General features: G+C 38.2%; 1 protein-coding gene across 5 annotated transcripts in view; it reads left to right on the top strand.

Moving 5' to 3' along the window:
- Positions 1-20,866, top strand: part of LOC122820373 (DNA polymerase nu-like) — a 65,251-nt gene extending 44,385 nt beyond the window's left edge. For 2 of the 5 annotated variants that reach the window (XM_044097743.1, XM_044097742.1), the window contains exons 3-12: positions 709-766; positions 2,433-2,510; positions 5,891-6,002; positions 9,614-9,696; positions 12,050-12,181; positions 15,850-15,960; positions 16,236-16,314; positions 16,724-16,791; positions 17,987-18,048; positions 18,481-20,866. In XM_044097743.1, coding sequence (XP_043953678.1) covers positions 709-766; positions 2,433-2,510; positions 5,891-6,002; positions 9,614-9,696; positions 12,050-12,181; positions 15,850-15,960; positions 16,236-16,314; positions 16,724-16,791; positions 17,987-18,048; positions 18,481-18,561 — 864 coding nt within the window. In that variant the 3' untranslated portion in view covers positions 18,562-20,866. The remainder of the gene's footprint in view (positions 1-708; positions 767-2,432; positions 2,511-5,890; positions 6,003-9,613; positions 9,697-12,049; positions 12,182-15,849; positions 15,961-16,235; positions 16,315-16,723; positions 16,792-17,986; positions 18,049-18,480) is intronic. The other 3 variants (XM_044097738.1, XM_044097737.1, XM_044097736.1) reach the window with 2 other exon arrangements.
- The last annotated feature ends 1,152 nt before the right edge of the window (positions 20,867-22,018 follow it).

Here is a 22,018-nt window from a genome sequence, read left to right as displayed (position 1 = left end):
GACTTCGAATCTGAGTCCACGCCAGGGCTTTTCGAAATGTGGGGGGGGGTGTCAGAATAAACCAGAAAAATTAACTGCGGACGTTTAACCAACTTCACAAAGCTTCTTCACCACAGACAAAATGGGTGAATTTTAATACCTAAAGCTATGGTGAGTAAGAAGACTGAGTCTGGGCCAAACAAAATGTAAAGGACGAAGGAAGTACGATGATTATTATTTAAAGTTGGGATTTTAATAGGTTGGATCTGAAGATGCTGCACTGCTAGTGCTGTCTGCAAACAGTAGTTGATACTTTTAGCACCTAATATCAGGATTTGCATATTTATTAGCCAACTTAGCAAAATGATCCAAATAAAAAATTTTACTCACTCTAAAATCAGTAAATTTAGCAAGTAGAAATATTTTTGGTAATCCAAACTGCTTTTAAACAGGAAAAGTTTATTATGATTGGATATCAGACAGTTGGTAAAATGACACATCACCCGCCTTTATTCACACTTGATCCTTCTAATATATTTAATTGTTTCCTTACTGTGCTAATAGAGCTTAATGAGGATGTCTGCAGTTCTGTACAGCTGAGCCTTTAATTCTCATGTAGAGCTAGAGTGGTTTTAACTGCAGAATAAGGTATCTTATAATAAAAATGTGCTCAGATGTGGAGCTGTTACCTCTGTTTGACTGATAAAGTGTTTTTCTCCTCTTAACTAGAACTTCCAAGCCTTGCCAAGGCAGCCGCTTCAAATCAGCCAGAACCAGTACATTCAAGGTAAGGCACTGTCATTCCTATTCACACACATACACACACACCCACACAGAGGAACTTCCCGAGCACACATTTCAGAGGATGAGGGTGTGATAAACGTTGAGGTGTGTGGCTGTGTGTGGGCGAGGCAGAGATCTCCTGAGGTGTGCAGAAACTGATGAGCAGGGAGCCAGCAAAGAGGGTTTATGAGGACAATAAAAGCCTACAGCTGCAGTCTACAGGGTCCCCTGCTAAAAACTCTCAACGGCGTCTCATACTTGTCTGTCTCCCTCCATTGTGGCCTTCGATTTACTCATTGGAAGTTTTAAAACCACTCAGCTGCGTACAGTAATTGTCTAAAATTGCAGGCTTAGGTAATCTAATGACTCAGCACCAAATATAACAATAAAGAAGCCCATAATATCCATGAGTCTAGGATGATCACTCTTAGTTTTGAATCATTTTCTCATTATCTGATCTTTTGTTTGCTAATAGGTTAATTTACCATATCTAATATATGTAATTATCTAATAGGGACATAGGTTGATTATATGTCTAACATTCAGAAGCAATGGCTAACATAGAAAAAAATTACATTTATGGCATCTAGAAAACTGCAGATATTTTTATAGGATATAAATGTTGAGCCTGTTCATGACAGTCTCTACTGTGAGAAGCTGTATCACAGCAGGGAGCAAGTGGGAGGGTATTAGCAGTGCATACACCAGCATTATTGACAGTGCTAAGACCCTCCTCCTGGCTCTGATTGGTTGTTTCTCAATATGGCAGTAAGACCAAACTAGAACTGTAGGAACTGGTTCAGTTGTGATTCCGCTATGGCAATTAACTTTTCTTTAAAAAACTATACATATCATTATGGGGCCTGACTTATTTGGCAGATTTTAACTAACATGATCAAATATATTTTAAATGACTTACAGTTTGTTGATGTAGCTGAAATATACAGTCTATCAATAGCCAGTCTGAATCTGCTTGGCAGATGAGCTGCTTCTAATTAAGAACAATGTTAATTAGTTTCTATAAACTCCTGTTATGCGGAGGATGTCGTATGAATAAAACCTCACCCCATTGGTTGACAGCGCAAATGAAAAACAAGAGAACAGAAGTTGGCCTGTGTGTGGAACAACAGAATATGTCCATCTATCTGCTGAATTGACCTGCAGATGGAGGACGCTGACATGTTGCCGCTCTAAGCCCGACCTCAGCATCTCTCTGACTCTGATTCTCAGGGCTCACTGTCATCAGTCCTCCACTGCTTTCATCGCTTCTTCTTTCCATCCGTTATCACGTTGATCGAGAAGGAGAGGTTCAGACAGAGATCACAACAGCTTCGTACAGTTACACTTTTAGATGTTCACACCTGTGTGTGTGTGTGTGTGTGTGGCCATGTTTTTGATGTCAGCAGCTCTCTATTGGTGTATGTGGTTATGGTTTGAGATTAGACCAAGTTGACCACTTTAAAAATTGTTTTTAATTATAAAATGTCTTCCGTCTTTCTTGGACTGATAAACAATAATTGCTGTAAATGTATGTGCTGTTATGTTGCTTATAAAGCTAACCTTGCAATAGGTTCCTCGATGTTGGTTTTAGACTATATACTGTATGTCTCAGGTAGCGTTCGGTTTGCTGGTGTCACTCTCATTAAGTGATGGTTGTTTGATCTTCACAGGAAAGGAGGAGGAGGTCGTGACGATTCATCCTCGAGACATGTTCATTCCCCGGGAGGGCTGGACTTTTCTTGCTGCGGGTAGGAAAATATTTTGCTGTGTAACATATTTCAGTGTCATTTTTTAACTTGCAGTGCGTGCTGTGCATTTATTACAGAGCAATAAGCCTGAAAGGATATTTTGAAATATGATCTATTCATGATTAAATATTCAATCAACACACAAAGGTGTTCCCTATATAAACTGATTGCAGGGCGTAAATTGTAAAGCAACACCCATTATCCACCTACTAAAACAGAACTGAGGTGTCACATTCTTTGACCACTGCAATGAAAACAGTCAAATTTCACTGTTTGATAAAAGAAAGAAGTTCTTCTGAGCTTATTCTGGTGAAATATGTCTGGTGTTTGCCGTTCAGATTTACATTCACCCTAAAAGTCCTCCTGTCCCGACGTGGCCTCTGTTTGGGAAAGGTCATTTAAGTGTTTTTCGCTCGCCTGTGTTGCACCAGCCAAGGGAGCACGCTGGGACACTGTCAGCCTGGAAAAGGTTTGTCTGCTGCTGAGTGTCTGCTGGGCCTGACAGAGTCACACTCTTACATAACCAGACAGACAAAACAGGGTTAGCTGCAGGAAAGCTGCAGGATAGGAGTGAGGATGCCACATATGCGCACACTGAGTTTGGACAGAGTTGCATTGTTATTCCAGTAGGCATAGTCATGTCCTCAAAAGCACGGGCACAAACACACGACCGCTTGGGTTTAGAGGAGACAATCCTGTCAAAGGGATTAGGTTTTTCCCTCAAAGAAATGCTGCCTTCATGTTCAGTCCAAACTGTTGTTCAGTTCGTTTGCCTGTTTTAGACTTTAACACTACAGGTATTGAGGTGTTCATGGTCTTTACAAATCCAGACATCCAAAACCTCATTCAGCATGATAAAGTTTGTGTTACTAATGATGAAGCAAACTTTCAAGTCATTCTTCCTGTGCTGTGTGTTCGTGTTTGTTTATTTTTAATTGTCTGAACTCGGATATTTTCTGTTCTCTGTGTGTGGGAGATTTTGAGAGAGTAAATAAACCCCAGAGTGTAGCCAAAGTGACAAAAAGGGCATTGCGTGTCCCCTGTGGATTCCTTCTGAATCGCGTGGCCAGGTCCAGTTTAGGTCCCTAGAAGATGCAACCGTCCTGAGGAGCCTAATGCATAGGACAACCAACAAGAGTCTCATCTAATTTAACCCCCAACTCTGTTAATAATACCACATCTCTTCATTCTTTTTGACACAAATGTGCACCTATGAAGTTTTCGGATCATTGTGAATGCTACTTTCATTGAGTCTTTTTCTTGCTGTTGAATCAACACTGATTTTCCCGCTGATTCATGCTTTCTCCAGAATAGTAAAGGTTGGTTCAATGAAATTTCTAAGTCTTATAGATATTTTTTTTGTAACACTTGCTAGTGTGAAATATATTTCAGTAAATGTTCCTCATCTGTAAATGTATTTCTTAAGAATATGTGACAGGGACTAACCAAGCCAAAGTGATGCTACTCATATTTAACTTTCAGCTTTCCTAAAAAAAAAATAAAACGTGATTAAAAGTGAATTTGGGTTTCAAATCCTTTTCTTGTTTTCACAGGTCAACCACGCTCCAAGAGTTGCTCACAGCATTTTCTTAAATACCCCCCTCTCACAGAGAGTTGCTTACATCTTCTGACAACTAGCCCAACTTATAACATTTTAACAAACCCAGACATTACGCCATTTCTGCTCAAGCAAACCAAAAGGTTTTGAACACTACAACCATGTCAAATAATGAGACCATGTATCCATAATGTATGTGGTAGATATATTGCTACTGTTGTAGGCAGAAAAGAAAGAAATTTAGCTGAGAATAAAATTTTGGATGAGTTTAAGAATATCATTTACCGTGGAAAAGTCTTGACCAAATAACTTATTGACATGTAACTTTTAATGTCAAGATATCTTTGCTGTATAACTTATGTGCAACTAAATGCATTTATTTCTATTTACATATAAGGACATGATGAAAGTAATTTGGTCATCGTAAGTCTTAAAATGTGGTCCGTACAGACGAGATTAGTGCGTCATATAGAAAATAAACCAGAATATAGAAGCAGTGTGTGAAAAACTAAACTCAGTAAATTGTCGATTTGCTTTTAGAAGGAGTAACTTGATTTCAGTGCCCTCTATATATGGCTTAATCAGTCTCTCTGTGTTTTTTTTAAACTGACTGAATGTTGTCATCTTTAAGTAATGTTGCTGTTCTGTATTTACTTTTTAGACTTTCACGTCTGAGGGATGGATTTAGAGATGTTACCTTTCGTAGCCTTCTTGCATCCAGATGTATGGGTTTCTTTATTCTGTATGCTGATCAATTCATTCCTCCTGAAAGCCTTTGTACGTCCACCACAGCCCACAAGAGGCATTTTACACAGTCAATAAGCACATTGAGCTCTTAAGCTTTTATCTATGAGCGCTGAGCTTTGGTGTGCTACAGTGCATCACCATAGGTTGTTCAAGGGAACATGAATGATGACTTTAAGAGACATGAGTAATGGTTGTTGTTCAAATGTTGTTTTAATATTGGTACATAAATCATATTTTGAGTCAAGACAAATGTAAAACAGTGCACACTTCTGCACTTTCTGATGAATATTAACGAAGGGGATTAGTTCAATATATTAGCTGTGATGTTAATCTGGTCCAGATTTAATGATCGGTCTTTAGAGGCGTTTGCAGGAAGTCAGTTATTTTTATCTGGATCGATATAGAGACAGTTTCAGGTATAACCAGGCCTCAGGCTTTCACAAGATCATGTATTCACATGTTCTGTGTGTGTGTCATTTCACCCCACATCGTACTGGACATGAATCGTTTTTCTTTCTTTATAGCTGCCTCTTCTTCCTCACATCCACACATCCTGGTCAGCAATATGTTTCTGAACTGCCAGGCTGGCTCAGGGGAAGTGCTCTGGAGCTCATCAAATATTAATAAGCCGGTATCTTTAGAAACTTGCTCGCTTATGTCAGCACAGCCAGAGCCAGTTGTATCTTTTTCCTTATCTTTCACTTCATCGTCATCTCTCAGAGCATCTTAGTATTTCTCTCCTTAAAGATCCTATTAAGGATCTTTACAAGATCCTTAATAGTTATTTACCTGACAGATGTTTTTGCTGTGGTCCTCCTTATGAGCTGTTTGGTATTTAGAGATATTCTTCATCAGTAGGGTTATTTAAAAGAAAGAAAATATGTGAAAGATTAGGAACTCTTCCAAAAAATTTTCAGAAAATGTGAAGAAATTTTAATCAAGAAATTTTTAGTAGATTACAAGAAAGCTTGGCTCCTTACTAGCAAAGCACAAAGGGAATTAGTGACGACTTTAGACTTTTACACACCAGTGCACAACTTTAAGGTAGTAACTGAAAGGTTTGTGTTTGTGACAGACTTCTGCCAGGTGGAGCTCCGCTTGCTGGCTCACTTCTCCTCGGACCCGGAGCTGCTCCGCGTCTTTACCGACCCGCAGGCCGACGTCTTCACCTTGCTGGCCTCTCAGTGGTGCGTCTCCCTCACACACACACTCGCGCACCCTGGTCCCCCCTGCCAAGGTGACCGTTGCCGCGCCGCAGGGCGTCTCTGATAGTCTCCTTCTCTCAGACTCACCATCTCCTTCACTTCAAATGCTAATCGCCTTGTTGCCATGACGACCACGCCAACTGCCTCCGTTTCCATGCCCAGGGGACCTCTGGGATTGTCACCCTGGTGATTGCATTGTTTTGCTTTCGATGTGTTTTAACGACTGGTGCGTTTTACCTCCTCCCCTCTATCGGCGTATGTGTGTGTGGTGTTTACTCGCTGGGTTTATCGTTTTGATCTGCCTGTCAGTAACGTGTTAAACTAATGCTCCTGTTTCAGACGCCTCTGCAGCGCTGACCGACCAGTTAAGCAGATTACCACATTAACAGCCCTATTCAGGCTTTACACTCTTTTCACCTTGTTAACTGGTGTCATTTGAGCTCTGCTGGGATTACTCAGTCAGAGCTTCTTCTTCTGCACAAAGTTTCCTCTCGTATAGAGTTCACGTCACCTGCTCTTCTTTCTCTCACTTCTTGATTTCCTTTTGTCTGGCCTTATGCTATGTTTTGCTGAGTTAGCTTTTGTTTCTGTGCATTCTTTCTCAAGGCAGACGTGAAGTAAACGATCACATAAAACACCTTTTCTACATGTTGTCTCCTAGAAGATGTTTCAAAATTGTTGGTTTAGGACATTTTCTGCTGAAATAACTGCTGATGACCAGTTTTCAGATTTCTGACATTGCATTATAAAGATTGCAACAGCTCAAGTTGTTTTTGACTATCTAATTGTTGCTTTGACTATACATACAAGCAGGTTTGGATAATTAACCATTTTCTTCCAGCGTTTTCTTGCTTTATGAAAATCAGATCTGCCTTATTTGAATGTTGTTTTCTCACATCTTTCATATTTTGAAGAGGGGCTTTTGCATTCTTTTTTGTTCTGCAGGAGAACAGGGCAAAGGTTGACAAAATAATAAATCCTTGGTACTTGGGTCGCCGTAAAAATCTGTCATTTCCATTCATTTTAGAGGAGATATAGCAAGGGTGCTATTAAGTCTGGTGCCAGGAAGTTTCTAAACAAGTAATTTAATTATTGCTGCTGCAATGAAAATGTTTAGTTTTTAGATAAAGCATCTCTACCAGGGGCACTAACAAAAAATAATCTCCCAAAATTACTGTACAACACCAGTAACTTGAGGACCATTCCCCAGCAGGGGGCAATAAAAATCTAGTATGAACCCTTCTTTGGCCAGATGCACAACAGGGGGGCAAATATTCATCTTTAAAATGTCGGTACTCCCAGTCAGTCACTACATATCAGGCGAGTAAACAGAGGAACATATATGGGAGATGAGAAAGACGGCCTGAGAGGGATTATTTGATCTGATTATGCTTTTGAAAACCTTGGAGCGTTGAGGATCTTCAGACACACCAATAATTTAGCGTGTGTGTGTGTGTGTGTGTGTGTGTGAGGCTGTCTGTCAACACTGAACAGAGACGGCAGTTTCTCATGAGCCCCTCCAGAAATGCCACTTTGCAGACGTGTCATTGCATCCTGTCTGATCCGCAGTACTACGGCTCTCTCCGAGTCACATCACATAACTGTCACTGCATGTCCATCTCCACCACTCCTCTCCTCGACTCCTGTACGTTTAGTGGTCCTTTATGTCTGTTTTAGCTCCACAGCTTTTGTAGCGATGTATATGCATGCTGTCCACATATAACTTTCTCCACACAGCAAAGTCCTGCTCTTGATATTTTTCTCTCTTTTTTTTTTTGCTTTTAAAAATCAACCATAATCCACAAAATTAAATTATTTTTTTTTTCAATATACCATCAAATTTTAAATCCAGAATATTTATAGTGCAATGTCAGAAAACTGAAAATTGCCCAAAAAATCTTTTGCCAAAGCTGAACACAAAAACAACTTTATTGTCAAATAAACTAGACTTTAATTCTCGAAGACATGCCGTTTGTTCTGATCAACCTGAAACTGAACTGTTTGGCCATAATGATGACTGTTACAGTTGGTGGAAAATGAGGGAGACTCGCAAACTTGAGAACACCATCACCTGTTATGTAGTGTGGTGGTGGCAGCATCATGTTGTGGGGCTGTTTTGGTGCATGAGCTTCATAAAATGGATGACATCATGAGGAATGAACATTATGTGGAAATACTGAAGCAACGTCTAATGATGTCAGCCAGTAAGTTAAAGTTTTAGAGACAATAATTATATGCATATGGTCAAATTGATTACAAAATGGCTTAAGCTGCTCTCTACCGCTCCCTCCTCAAGCGCTCAGAGGTTCAGGTTGGGGGCCGTCAATTTCCGAACCAAACACTCCTGTAAATAAATGGCTTGCCTTGTGACCAACTGATACAAAAAAGTGGTAATTCATGCTCTTACACGAGGCATACTATCCTCTATAAAAATTTTAAGTCATATTCAATATTTTAAATAATTTTAATATTATGTTTTCTTCAATAGCTTCCAAATTATGTGCCCCATCAACTCAGAATCTGTGTGAAATTGTTCTACTAGACTGTATAGATGAAGCACACTCATCTTTATTACATTTTGATACCTTTTTATTTTTTTAACTAGTTTTATGTCTAAAAAATATATTTTTTTAAAATTTCATAAAATGTATTACCTCAGATGATCATCACATTTGTTAAAGTTCAATTACATAAAATTCTAGGACAGGATCTGTTTTATTACATGAAATCCATTTCATAGTCGGTTTGCCTTGAAGAGTAAAATATCAGAACACACATCAGTATTAATACTGTACATTTGATAACTCTAGTAAAATAGTTTACTTCACAATAATGGAATAACCTCGAGGTCCACTGACAAAACTCGGACTATGCTATATAAAAAATATAAATCCGACCTAAACAATGTTGATCCACTTAAATGAACTCAACATAACTGACAGTCACCCGGACAAAATCACAGTAAAACATTATGACACAACACCGACAAAGCGAAATTAGACACTCACCAGAATGGACATGTCTGGAGCAAACTTGTAGATATCTTGGGATGTTGGAGAACGTGATATCAGGACGTCTCACCGCTAATAGCCAGGACATTCGTCTCCTTTTCATTAGCTTCGATAGCTTAGCTCCGTTAGCTTAGCCTCCTCTCGTTTACAGGCAGGAAAAAAAGTGAAACGAAAGCCCGTTTTCCATCTTTTTATAGTTTCAGTCGTGTGATCCGACATTACGTCCAATAACGCAGCAAGTTTGTACCATTGCTAAATAATTTAATCAATTAATAATTAGATTCAAAATATCTGTGAAAGTCGTTTTTGTCGGTTATGTTTATGGCCCCTGAAGATGGCGCTCATACCCCTACATCCCAGAGACGTCACTTTCCAAAGCTCTATTGGGGAAAAATGATCAGTAATCTAATTTTGACAATCCTTAGTGACAGGCTTAGACTAAATTAAACAAAAACCTTTGGAAAACAGGGTTAAAAATATTTGTTTATTCTGTATTTAAAAATGTTCAAAACTGACTTTAGATCAAACTTTTATTTGTTATATAAAAATGTAAAGGTGTTTTTCTTTATCTCTGTCACCCAGGAAAGTGGTGGGTGTTGATGAGGTGACTCCTGAAGACAGGGAGCGTGCCAAACGCATCGTATATTCTGTGGTTTATGGAGCAGGTGAGCACAAACTGCCATTTGAATAAGAGTAAAAAAAAAACAAACATGCACCTTGGTGTTCAGCTGAATGTTTGGTCCAAAATAAATAAAATACTGTCTGAATAACAGTAAGAAATAGAAGAAGAACATGTAAGGATTCAAATAAAGAAATGGGAAATGCTTGGAAAATACCAAAGAGAGTACAATTTTGACCCAACAGAAGCATTTTAGCAACAACAAAGTCATTCTTAATGAGCTTTTTGCTAAAAACTTGGCAGACAGTTGATGACCAAATGAAAAATCCTTCTTCTCTTTGGTTACGACCGTCTTTTACTGTTCATAGAGTGCAGCTTTTTTCAGCTTTTATTTATCCATTGTCCTCATCTTCTACGCTTGACAGTATAAAAAGTGCTGTAAAAATAAAGTTTGGTTGAAGGATTTTTTTTAAGACCACATGTACTATGTGATCAGGAAGAACATGTAACCTAACATTTATGAAAACAGCCAAAGTACAAAGAAAATCCTTCATAGACTAATGAGCCAGACAACTTTAAGAGACTACCAGACCACAGACTCTTTAAAGCAAAGTAAAAAGATAATAATGGTAATTTAAAATGTGTGTGTTTTCTTGAATATGTACTCGTATGGACAAACAGGAAAACATCAGCATCTAGTTTCACCAGTGACTTAAAGTTTTAGAGCCAAATGTCAAAACAGCTTGTAAAATCACTGCAAGGCTGTTTAATTTTGGCTTTTGTTTTGAAAGAATTTAGCTTGTTCCAAATGTGTTGCACTAAAATGGCAGCTGAGTGTAAAATGTAAAGGTTTTCTTGGACTTGAAGGATACAACTAAGTTACAACTAAGTAACATTAACAACAAAAATCTAATTAACAAAAAAAATTAGCAGTAATACATCAGCAAAATAATAAATATATTTGTAAATGAATAAAAATGGCCACATAAAAAAGTATTTAAGAAAGCGATAATAAATATAATAAGGAACACCCATTAAATAATCAAATAATAAATTGCAAGGCAGCACTTGTCGCATTTCATCTTCTTATAGTCTGAACAGTTTGAAAAAACTGCCATCTTAAATTAAACTAATAAGATGAACATATAAAAAAATAAATGCGCATAAATGATCAGATTTTGTTGAAAAATAGTACAACAAATCACAAGAGCAAAAGATCATCGCTCATAACTTAGGTGAGTGGGGAACAGTACAGACACACAAAAGGAGGAGCCCTCGAGGAGATCCTGATCAGCGTAGACAGACCGCTCTTTATGGAGGGATGCGTTGCTATGGTTACTAAATACCAAGGAAAGCTCTCTCCATGAGACAATCAGGCCAGGGAGGAGGGGCACAACAGCAGCAGCGCTATGGACTCATGCACAGACATATGTACACAAATAGGTAAGAAAATAGTGGAGCAATGCAAAGATGCTGGTGAACAAAGTGGCATGAAGGAGGTTAGTCAAAGGTAAACTATCTGCTTATCAAACAACAGATACATATTCAGGTTTTATTTTATTACATTTGACTGAACGTGCATGTTTTTCCTTTTTATGTGTGTTTCTTGAATGAGCACATCTGAAAGGCAGTAGGAGTTTTTCCATTTCAAATTTACAGTTCAACAGGGACAAAGGCGTCAGATACAGGGCAGGAAAATTGAAAGAAAGGAGGAAAGAAGATATAAAGCCATGCTAGAGGTGTGAAAGCAAGCAGCACAGAGGGCATCAGTAATAAAGGTCAAAGTTCACCTCAGTGCTGACCTCATTCAGCAGGAATGTGGGGCCCTGCACACACAAGAGCAACACAAAACACAACAGGCCCAAGTAAAGGCCTCACTTTTATGTCCAACCTCATCAAACACCTTTTTAGATACAACAAAGTTGCATAACAGTGGATAAAATCTCAATATGAATAAACAAAAATGTCTGAAAACAATACATTTAGAACACGTTCTTATCCACTTAACAAGCCAGTCATGATAATAATTAAATCATTAATGGATTTTTCTTTATTCTCAACACAATACACGTATCACAATGCATTATTCCAGCCACACTTTATCATCTCTTCTTAAAGCTGCTCTTGTGAAAAGGACAGTAAAAACTACACCAAAGGGACTTCAGTGCTTTTTATATTTAGTGGCTGATCAAACACAATAAAAACAACATCAAAATGAAACAGGCAAAAGAAATAAGGTCAGTTTTTTTGGTTTTTAATCTGAATTCACTACTAGTAATTTGAGTGTTTGAGAAAATGGTTTATTTCAAAGCTATTCATCTATTAACAACGAATACATTAAGTGGACTTTGTGTTTTACTATAGCCGGCTCTAATCCCACTTCGTGTTACTTTGTGTAGGCCGTGAACGTCTGTCAGGGATTTTGGGGGTGAACGTTGAGCAGGCTAGTCGTTTCCAGGACAGTTTCCTCCAGACCTACAGAGAAGTCCAGGCGTTCATCCAGAGAACCATCCAGCAGAGCCACAAGCAAGGTCGGACTGTTTTGCCATCACGGTTATTAAATATGTGCTCCGAAAACAAACTGATACTGAAACGAATGTGTCGTAGGACGAATACACAGTAGAGCTGTAGAGCATATTACAAATATTATATTTATAATATGCTATTTTGTTTGGAGGTGGTGACACCGCAGAGACCCAGTTAAAACTGGACCTCGGCCTTCTTGAAACACTAACAGAGCTGTGCAAAGACAAGTGGGACCAAACGTATTTCACAGTAGGATAGCAACAGCTGCTTTAAGGTTTTTCTGCTACAGCTTGTTCTCCAGGTCTCTGAATCCTGGTGGACTTTTCCCAGGACTGTAGTGACAGTGACAGAAGCTGTCTTCGTCCAATAGCTGCATACATGTTGATTAAACACACTGTTGACAGTTGGGGTGCTCTCTGAATTTTTTACATGCACATCTCTCTGGATGTGTTTGGCTAAAGAGTTAGGAAGATGTGCTTGCATTGGCAGGAATGAGACAAACTGCCTCGGGTCAATACTTGAAGGGCGCTTCAAGAAGGAGGGTTGGAAGGGAAGGGTTTGATGGTTCCGACGGGACACTTTATTTATATATTCTGACTGAACTGCCAGCGCAGCACACCTCTGACTTGCACATGCTCACACAAAATAGTGTGAAGTCTGCACTTTAAACCCTCACTGAGCACAACCAAGAGTGGACATGAAGCATAATGATGTCACAATGCACCACACTTGTGCTTTGTGAAAAAATTAAAATTTCAGTCTGTGGCCAAGCAGCTCAGTGTCTCAAGTTTATCATTTATACTCTGAGTGGGTTATTTTGCCTTCCTGAAAAAGTGTAAAGTTTAAAAATATAAAGATGCATTTGTGTAACAGTGTTTTAATGGAACACTGTTGTTATTGAATTCTGAAAAGCATTGAAAAAAAACTTGTTTTGTGGCTAACATCAAAGCTTTAGATACTTTTCATGTCATCGTTCATTCATTTTCTTAATTTTTTTTTAAATTATTATTTCAAACACTGCTTTGCAGTCACACGCTGTGTCACAGCCCGTCAGCAGTGACACACCCCAATTCCTCGCGCTGCATGTCCTCTTTCTCCGGAGGCAGCTCCCTAATCGATGTGCTGTAATAAAATGCTGTGCAGATCGGAGAGGCCTGCGCCTTCTCAGGTGAAGAACGATGATTCACCAAACCTTCAGCTTCAGAAACTCTGCTGGGTTTATTGTCACCTTGAATTTGCTCTCTACTTCTATTTTATCTCATTGGTCACTGATTTTAAAATTCTACCTCCTGTCTCATCCTAGTCCCATCCTGAAAATGAAGATAAAACGGTCCTCTGCCTGGCAGAAGAATTAAAGTCTTGACAGCAAATTGTCTGGCTGTCTTACTGTGTGGACTTGGAAATAATTTGTGCTCCTGCGTTTCGGTCACTGCGCCACCTTTACAGTTGGTACCTGATAGGGCAATATTTTGTCTGGGAGGATGGATGACGGCAGGGTATGCAGAGATGAGGGGAGCGATGCAGGCTCAGCTGATGTCATATTTGTTGAAAATATATTTTAAAGGGCTGTGTGAAGGTGAGCCTGGTCTCACAATGCAGCTGTAACAGCTGACAGACAAGGTAAGAAAGCAAAGCGGTGACCAAAAATATCAAAGGAGTTTACCGATTTTCATTCAGGCAAATTTTTTGGGCTGTTATTTTGTCATGTTTTAAATTCTGTTTGACTTTTTTGCCTTGATGTTTAAGTGAGTTAAAACCACCGCCGTGAATGAGATCACTGTTGCTCTTTATATCATGCAAATTTCATCAAAGCTCTTTGGATAAATGCTGCAGCATCAACCTTTAAGAATGCCAAAGATCATTTTCAAAGGGAGCATTTTCTCTTTCCGTTTTCTTTAAAGTCCCAAAGACTTCAGCCTGAGTCTTCAAACTCTTTGTGGTAAACACATAAAAACAGACTGGAGACATCGGGAGGCTGTGAAACGACCTAATCGTTTTTTTGTGCTTTTAGCAGCTCTAAAAGATTTTAGCCGCTTCATGATTGTGACGAACAGATCAGTTTGGGAGACAGTTTGAAAAAAAAAATAAAAAAAATGAAACTTGTTCAGTTTAAAGATACATTGTAATTTTTTTTACATATTAATTATTAATAGGTGGTGCTAAAATGTTGATGCCAATTAGAAAAAAGCTGAAATCATTTCTCAGCATCACGGCTTATATAAATAAATAGTAATGAAGTATTTTCTGTAATAGACTGTATTCTACTTAATTCTATTAATATCTATCTACAAGCTTCAAAAAGCTTGTAGATAGATATTAATACTCCATTTCAAACCATCCAAAGAACCTTATGGAAAAAAAGAAAAGACATGTTTTTTTTTTTTTTGTTAGATTTCTGTCCAAGCAAAAACATCAGGGGCCGAAAACACATTCCAGCAGGACTCGGGTCACACCTGTCTGCCTACAGAAACACTTCCTGGGATATTCTTTTACTAACACTCACTAAACATCACAGTTACTGGGCCCCATAACAACGATCACATTCCTTGGGAAAGGTCATATGGATGCTCCAGAGGTCAGCAGAGCAGCAGATTTGTGGTTTTTGCTCCCTGTTTTTTTCGCCCTATTTCTTACTGAATAGTGGATGTTTTTGAGGATGATTGTGTTCAAAGGTCATTCAGGTTTCATGTCCTGGGTGGCTTAGCTGACACTAAGGGCTACTGGAGGGGTTTTAGGTGGAAAGCCTCATCTATTGTCCAGATTGGTGGAATGTACTAGTCACCCATGTGTACCAGCATGTGTTGGTTTTGCATAATTGTATATAATAATGTGTCTGTCCATGTGTTATGCATAACAACCCTTTGCCTATATGGAAAATCCCATCCTCACTGTTACACATGGTGGCAGCATTATGTTGTGGGCATTAAGCCTGCAAAGTTTTAGAAAAAAATGTGATGATGTTGGTGAATGTTGTGATAATAATATAACTTGAGATAAAAAAATAAATAAATAAAACTTGTGGTTTGTTGCATTAACAACTTTCACCACATATATTTCAGAGTTAGAGAGCCTGACTGCATGGTACTTACAATATTAGCTCATATTTATTGCACCCCACACAGATTAGTGATGTTGCAATAAAAACAATAAATTGGTGATTTATTGTGCAGTCCTAGTGGGAATACATGTCTACAGAACCAGTTTGTTGTATAAAAACCAGTTGCAGACTGAAGTGGAGGTTCACCTCAACATACAGATAGAGCTGCAACCAGTTTCAATCAAATCATTTTCATCTTAAGAAGGTTTAATAATTATGCATGCAACTGCGTTTATATTGCTTTTGTAAATGTTTAAATTATGTATATATTTATTTTTAAAAGAATCATTTTTAAACATATTTAAAAATCTGTGGACGTTAATACTTTTGCAAGGCAATAAATGTTTTATTGTGGAACTCTAAAATATTAAGAAAGTGCAAGCAAACCTTACTGAATTTTGTTGGAAAATTCTTGTGAACTGTTGCTTTTAGATTTACGGGTTGTGTTCTAATAAAACGGATTGTCTTCCGTAAGAATAATGTGTTACTCTACCTCCACATAATGGATAAACACCATGTTTAATGTGTGCATTACTGATAAAATAGTTAGTGTTTGATTTGGTTTTGTTTTTTTAGGTTATGTGGTGTCGTTGATGGGACGCCGACGTCTCCTTCCCAACATCAGCTCCCCAGACTGGGGGATCCGCATGCAGGCTGAGAGGCAGGCCGTCAACTTTGTGGTTCAGGGTAGGAGTTGTGATACTTTTACCACCGGTCAGAACCAGCTCCACTCTGTTCCGGCTGTCGGCAGCAGGTTTCATATTCAATCTGAAAAAGTCCTGAATTTCATAAAAGTATTTCCCAGATCTGGAGAAGTCTACAAGTGTTGAAAGAAAGTTGAAGTGTTTTTAACTGCTAGTCTGTTAAGCACAAAGGAAAAAAAAATCTTCTTTGACTTTTGAATGTTTCCTGCTTTATTTTGAGAATAGACAGGTGTATTTTTGTGCTTTATCTAAATCCAGGCTCTGCTGCTGATCTCTGTAAGATGGCTATGATCACCATCTTTAACCTGGTCTCCTCCTCCACCTCGCTCTCTGCCAGGTACCAACAATAAAAATAAAACTCTGTATTAGCTTTCTTTTATTTGTAAAAAAAGACTCAGCAGTAATATATACGTAGGATCTTAGCTTTGTGTGCCCACAGGTGGTCTTGTTGTCTCACTGGAGAAGTGACTGAGTTTTTCACACCAGAACACAGAAACAACACTCCTAGGCTCCCCAGCCAACTAAATTAGTTGAGACTGACTGCTTCTGGCAAGCAGTCAGCTAGAGTAAACACACTTGAAGCATTCGCCAAATTCATCAGTCTGATCATGTGTTAGCTTAGCAATGTGCAAAGTAAACATGGCTGTACTGACGCATTCACTCTGGTTTATTTGAAAAAGATAATCAATAACTGTTTATTAGCAAACAGCATTTTATGTGTTTCTGATTGTTTTATGTTACAACAGGCTTTTAGCACAGCTTCATGATGAGCTTCTTTATGAAGTGGAAGACTCTCAGGTGGAGCAGTTTGCAGGTAAACCAGTTTCACCTAAGAAACTTAATTAAAAAGCACTCTATTAAAAAAAACTAATATAAACTTTATTATAGGGCCTCAATTTTTGTTATGTGTGTGTTAGACATGATTGAATTGAATTCTACTTTATTTATCCCTCTCAAAAATGTCTTACTGCATTAGTACTTGTAAAAATATCAAAATATATTGACCACATGTAAAACATTGAGACTAAATGCGTGTTATTATAGTATTAGGTGACTGATGTAATTCAGTCTGTTGAAAACCAGATGCAGATACACTGAAGTTTGTCGCTGCAGCTACGTCTAAGGGGGGAAAATCATTTAAACACATATTAGATTTCTTCTAAACTTGCTGAATCATTTCTTTTACCTCCTGTGGTTTTCACATTCAACATGATACTTAATAAATACAAAAACAAGTTAAAACGTCATTAGAAATAACACCATTTACCAGTGGTAAACAAACTGAATTTCAGTGCTTTGCTTTAAAACTAGGATCAATTTGGAAAATATATAACAGACTTTGTGTCTGTCTTCATGATTGGATTTAGTTACATTTTTATTTCTGTACATGAACTGAATCTGTTTGTAGAGTTCATTGAGATGTTTGTTGTGAAGCTACATAGAATATAGCTTTAAATGTCTATTCAGAAAAGAACTATACCCAGTGCACAAGTATTGATGATTATGATGACGGCATTGAATAAAATATGATGTTTGTTACTGTTTTCCTCAATTGTTGACTGTGTTTAGTCTTTTATGACTTTGTATTTTTGCGTCTTTATGATGTAAGGCACTTTGAACTTCCTTGTTGCTAAAATGTGCTTTACAAATAAACTTGATTGATTGATTGATTGATTGATTGATTGATCCAGCACCATTTCTAATAGATTTTAATTCAATACAGTCTCATACTATGTTTATTGTTTGGTTACCTTTTATTATTTTTAGTTCTATAGATTTATTTAATTAATGTGCAATAAAAACTGGAAAAACAAACAGTCTAATCATAAAACCCAAAGTCAAAGAAAAGGTGTCGACTGAAGCAGTACTTACTTCACCTTCCCTTTATCCATGATATTTTTAGCCAGGTTCTTTAGTCCAGGTATTTAGAGACATTAATACAGTCTAAACTTGTATTGTTATCTTGTATATTCTTCTTGACTTGCATCTGCATTTGTTATTTTGTGCAGGTTTGGTGAAAAGCACCATGGAGTCTCTTCAGCACATCCACCATGTAGGAGTCCATCTGACGGTGAGGGGAAGTGAAAAGACTCTGTTCCTGGTTTCAATGTTTAATGAAGTAAAAATGTAACTTTTTGTTGTCGCCTTGAGAACAAACTCATTAGAAGTACATGCAGGTATTTAGAAACTCAGTAGAAACTCATTAGAAATGCATGTTTTCTTTAGTTGTTTCAGAAAAAGTGGCTCTATCTTGTGGCTAAAGTTAATAAACTATGAGTTTAATAAAAAGGTTTTCATACCTCCTTGATCTTTCTCAGATTTTGTGACATTATTCAAACTTCTGTTAGGAATCTTACGGTGACTAATTCTGTGGTGAATGGAAACTTTTTCTACTAATAGAAAATATGTTTTAGAAAAACACTGAGTTGGTATAAATACTCTGCGTTGACTGGGTGAGTATTTGTGACGTGACGCCATCATTTCCCCTCTATGTGTTTCCCAGGTACCCCTGAAGGTGGCGGTCTCCGTTGGCAAGTCCTGGGGATCCATGTCAGAGCTTCACACTCCGCCTTCTGTCTCCTGAATCTTCCTCTGCACCTCCGACACCAAGATAAATGATCTAATCTCCTCCGTTCTTATGGCCCAAGTTTTTTCCATTGACCCTTCTGCTGGCTACATACTCATCTTTTGACCCTTACTTGGTCTCTTATCCTGTTCATCTCTCTCAGCTTCCAGTTTCTGCCTCCTCCTTCACTCGTCCAGCATCCAGGTTGCTATGGAAACGAGGCAGCTGCAGCTCGTGGTTCTTGCCTCCACTCTTTCTGTTTCTGGGGGCAACCGCTGACTGGATTGGACCAGTTCTGTTTTCTCTCTCTCTCCCTCTCTCTCTTGTCCACCTCCTCCTGTTCTCCCACTCATTTTCACTCACGCACACAAACATCTCGTTAGGACTAAAAATGTTTCCTCTGCCTCGTTACCAAGGTGAAGTTTCATGTTTTAAAGAGGTCTCAATGTTCATTGGTTCCTAAAATTGGTTGTTAGTTGAGCTTCTAGATATAACCAAATATTCTTCAGTCTTTATCGTTAATATATTTTTGATGCTGAGACTTTTGGATTTACTTAAACACACCAGATTTCCACCCCAAGTAAATTTTTTAAGCTAATTTAAAAACCATCTTTTATTATCCCCATATTTGATGCTCTGATTAAAGAAGTGTAGTCCATAATGGATTTTTCACAAGAGAAATTTGAGCCCAGGAGGTGAATAGACTCCATGAAATCTTGGTTTCATTCCGTTTCCAGTAAACTTTACCTTTTGTTGCATGTGTTAACGTGATTTAAAGCAGTTGATCTAATTTCTGCTCGTCTTTGAGCATCCATTCTTTGCTCTCTCTGGCTCAGCTTTTATCTGCTCACTTGCTTCAAACCCACTCACCCTATTTTTTAATTTTTTTTGCCTTTCTCTCTTTCACTCTCACACATTCCACAAATGCTCACACATTCATCTGCTCTCTGGCACACTGACCAAATTTCTTTTTGTCTGACAGCCACAGCAAGACTCCCTTTTTATGTCACCCTATTTTCCTCCCAGCCCCTCAATTAGCCTTGGAAATAAATTGGCAGAGCCCAACATATTCACGCAATTTAAGCCAATTATAGACGTTTTTAGTCATTTTTAATGGTCCATTTGTCTTCTAATGTGAAAAATGTACTCTGAATTTATTGACATAAGAAAAACTTTAATCACAAGTCCTTTATAGCAAGAGCAGAGGATAGTGTTATGGAAATCTGGCCCTCTATTCTTTCATTGTTCGGTGGTTTAAGTGTGCAAGCCCCCCAGCCTGCCTCTATTGAAAGGGAGGCGTGAGACTGGTATGTGCGCGTAGGCACTTGTGGAAACGGGAGTTTTTATTCAGTAAAGTAAATACTGATAAAGCTGTTTTCAATGGGAATTAAAGGTTCTTGGAGTTCATTTCAGACACTGTTATCCAGTTTTTTATTCGCTTTAATACAGGAAAAGAGTAACGGCTACATTTTGTAGATATTACTCCACACTAATCTGAAGTCTTTTAGCACTTTAAAGCTTGTTTTTTAGTCAAGATTGAATTAAAAAGCAACATTTACTAAAACCGACTTAGTATCAACTCTGACCAGCTTTACTGTTCCTAAAATAAAAGCCTCTCAAAGCATAATGCTGCTCCCTCTATGTGTCACTGCGGGGACGGCGTGTCCACCAGATATAATGCTTTGTATGTAGGTTTGCTTGACCATTTTGACTTTGGGATAACTACAACAAGTTTGTGGTTGTAACATTACGAAATGTGGACAAGAAGTATGAATATATCTGCAAGGTACTGTGTGCCTTGCATTTTTATTTGTATGAGGTTCCTAAATAGTCTTCAAAGTCTGAAAGTTTTGCTTTTATAATTTTTAAAGTTCCAGATAACTATTGAAAAGAATCCTTATTTTGTTATGTAGACAATAAGAAATGTATTTTAAATAATTCCCTTTTTTTGTCATTTATATTTAGATCGGGTGCTTAATCGGGATTAACTACAGCACAGCTTAATTAAATTTTTTAACTGGTTAATTCACTATTTGACTTTTAAAGCTGCTTTTATTAAAATTACTTTTTTTTTTTTTTACATATTCTTACATATTTGTTAAAACTATCACCATGTCATGATATTATAGTATGAGACCGATAATCAAGCTGCTCTGCCTTCTCATAAGTAGAAACAAATAATCACAGCAAGGAGGCGGGTCTTAGCGCTGTCAATCAACCTCACCATGTATTCTCAGGCTAGTTACCATGGACACCTACGATCTTGAATAAACAGGTTTTTTTTATCAATAAGTTGTTTCTCCACCATTTAGATAACTAGCAGCACGTACACAGTGTTGATTGACGGCGCTAAAATCCTCCTCTTGGCTTTATGTTTGGAATTTTAAAAAAACACAATTGACTTTTTCGAGCATGTAAAAGCTCAATGCATTGTCTTTAATCGATACAGCATATGCGCACCATGTCATCTTTCAGTCAATCTTTACAGCTATACAATGTCAAGTTGTCAGTATAAAAGAAATGGGCTATAGTCACAATAATAATAGCAATCCTGGTGTGATACTACAGCATTCTGTCAAAGGAATGACACAAAGGGAGCTGAAGGCTAACAGACAGCGTTCCAGTGCAGCCTCACTGAGGATGGGGCAGACTGATTGAACCCACCGTGCCTTCATGGTGTTTTACTGCCTACTCAGTTTTATTCCCAGTTGGAGATCACTAACGGTGTGTTCATACCAGCCCTGTTTAGTCCACTTCACTTCAACTCTAGTCTGTTTGCCGAGATAGTCTGTTTTGTTTGGGGAAGTGTGAATCCACTATCAAACTTTGATGCGGACCAAGAAAGTGAACTACAAAACCTAGGTCTCAATTCGGTTAAAGTGAACTCTGGAACGGTTCAAATGCATATATGAATGCCAAGCAGACCATAGACTGCTTCAGAAGCAGGGCATTCTGGGTAAATACAGCCAGAACAAACACTAACGTCTAGGAAATGACCCGTAGTCTTTTACCAAAGACAAATCCTGCAACCGCTAAAATCTGTTTACATTTTGTGAAGAAGGATGTAAGCTAATGTCTTCTTCTGAGGTTTTTGTGTAGTTTCTTCTTGGTACAGCGCCACCACAGGCGAGGGTTTTTTTTTCTAAATTTTGGATCCTTTGACACAGTACAGTGGGAAAGCGAACCGCAGCAGTTGACAATATGACAAATTTTGCAATTTTTGTTCCCCAATCGAAGAAAGTCTACCGGACTACCAGGTGTGAAAACATCCTAAATGTGCAAAGCTTAACTCGGCACTTTATCTGTGTTTACAACAGTTTACACCCTACTTTTCTCAGCCAATGTTATTCCATTGTTTCTTTTTGTGTTTTAAACTTTAAAACAATTGTTAAACTGTTCCCCTTGTGGCAACTTCTGACATCCCTCCATCCTGCCTGACCAGTCTGCCTCCCCACAGTGTGGCTGCGTATCTGTC

Source organism: Gambusia affinis, linkage group LG18 (assembly GCF_019740435.1).
Source record: "Gambusia affinis linkage group LG18, SWU_Gaff_1.0, whole genome shotgun sequence".
In the NCBI taxonomy this organism is placed as follows: Eukaryota; Metazoa; Chordata; class Actinopteri; order Cyprinodontiformes; family Poeciliidae; genus Gambusia; species Gambusia affinis.
Note: the sequence above shows the minus strand (reverse complement) of the source record. Positions and strands in the feature narration are given on the sequence as shown.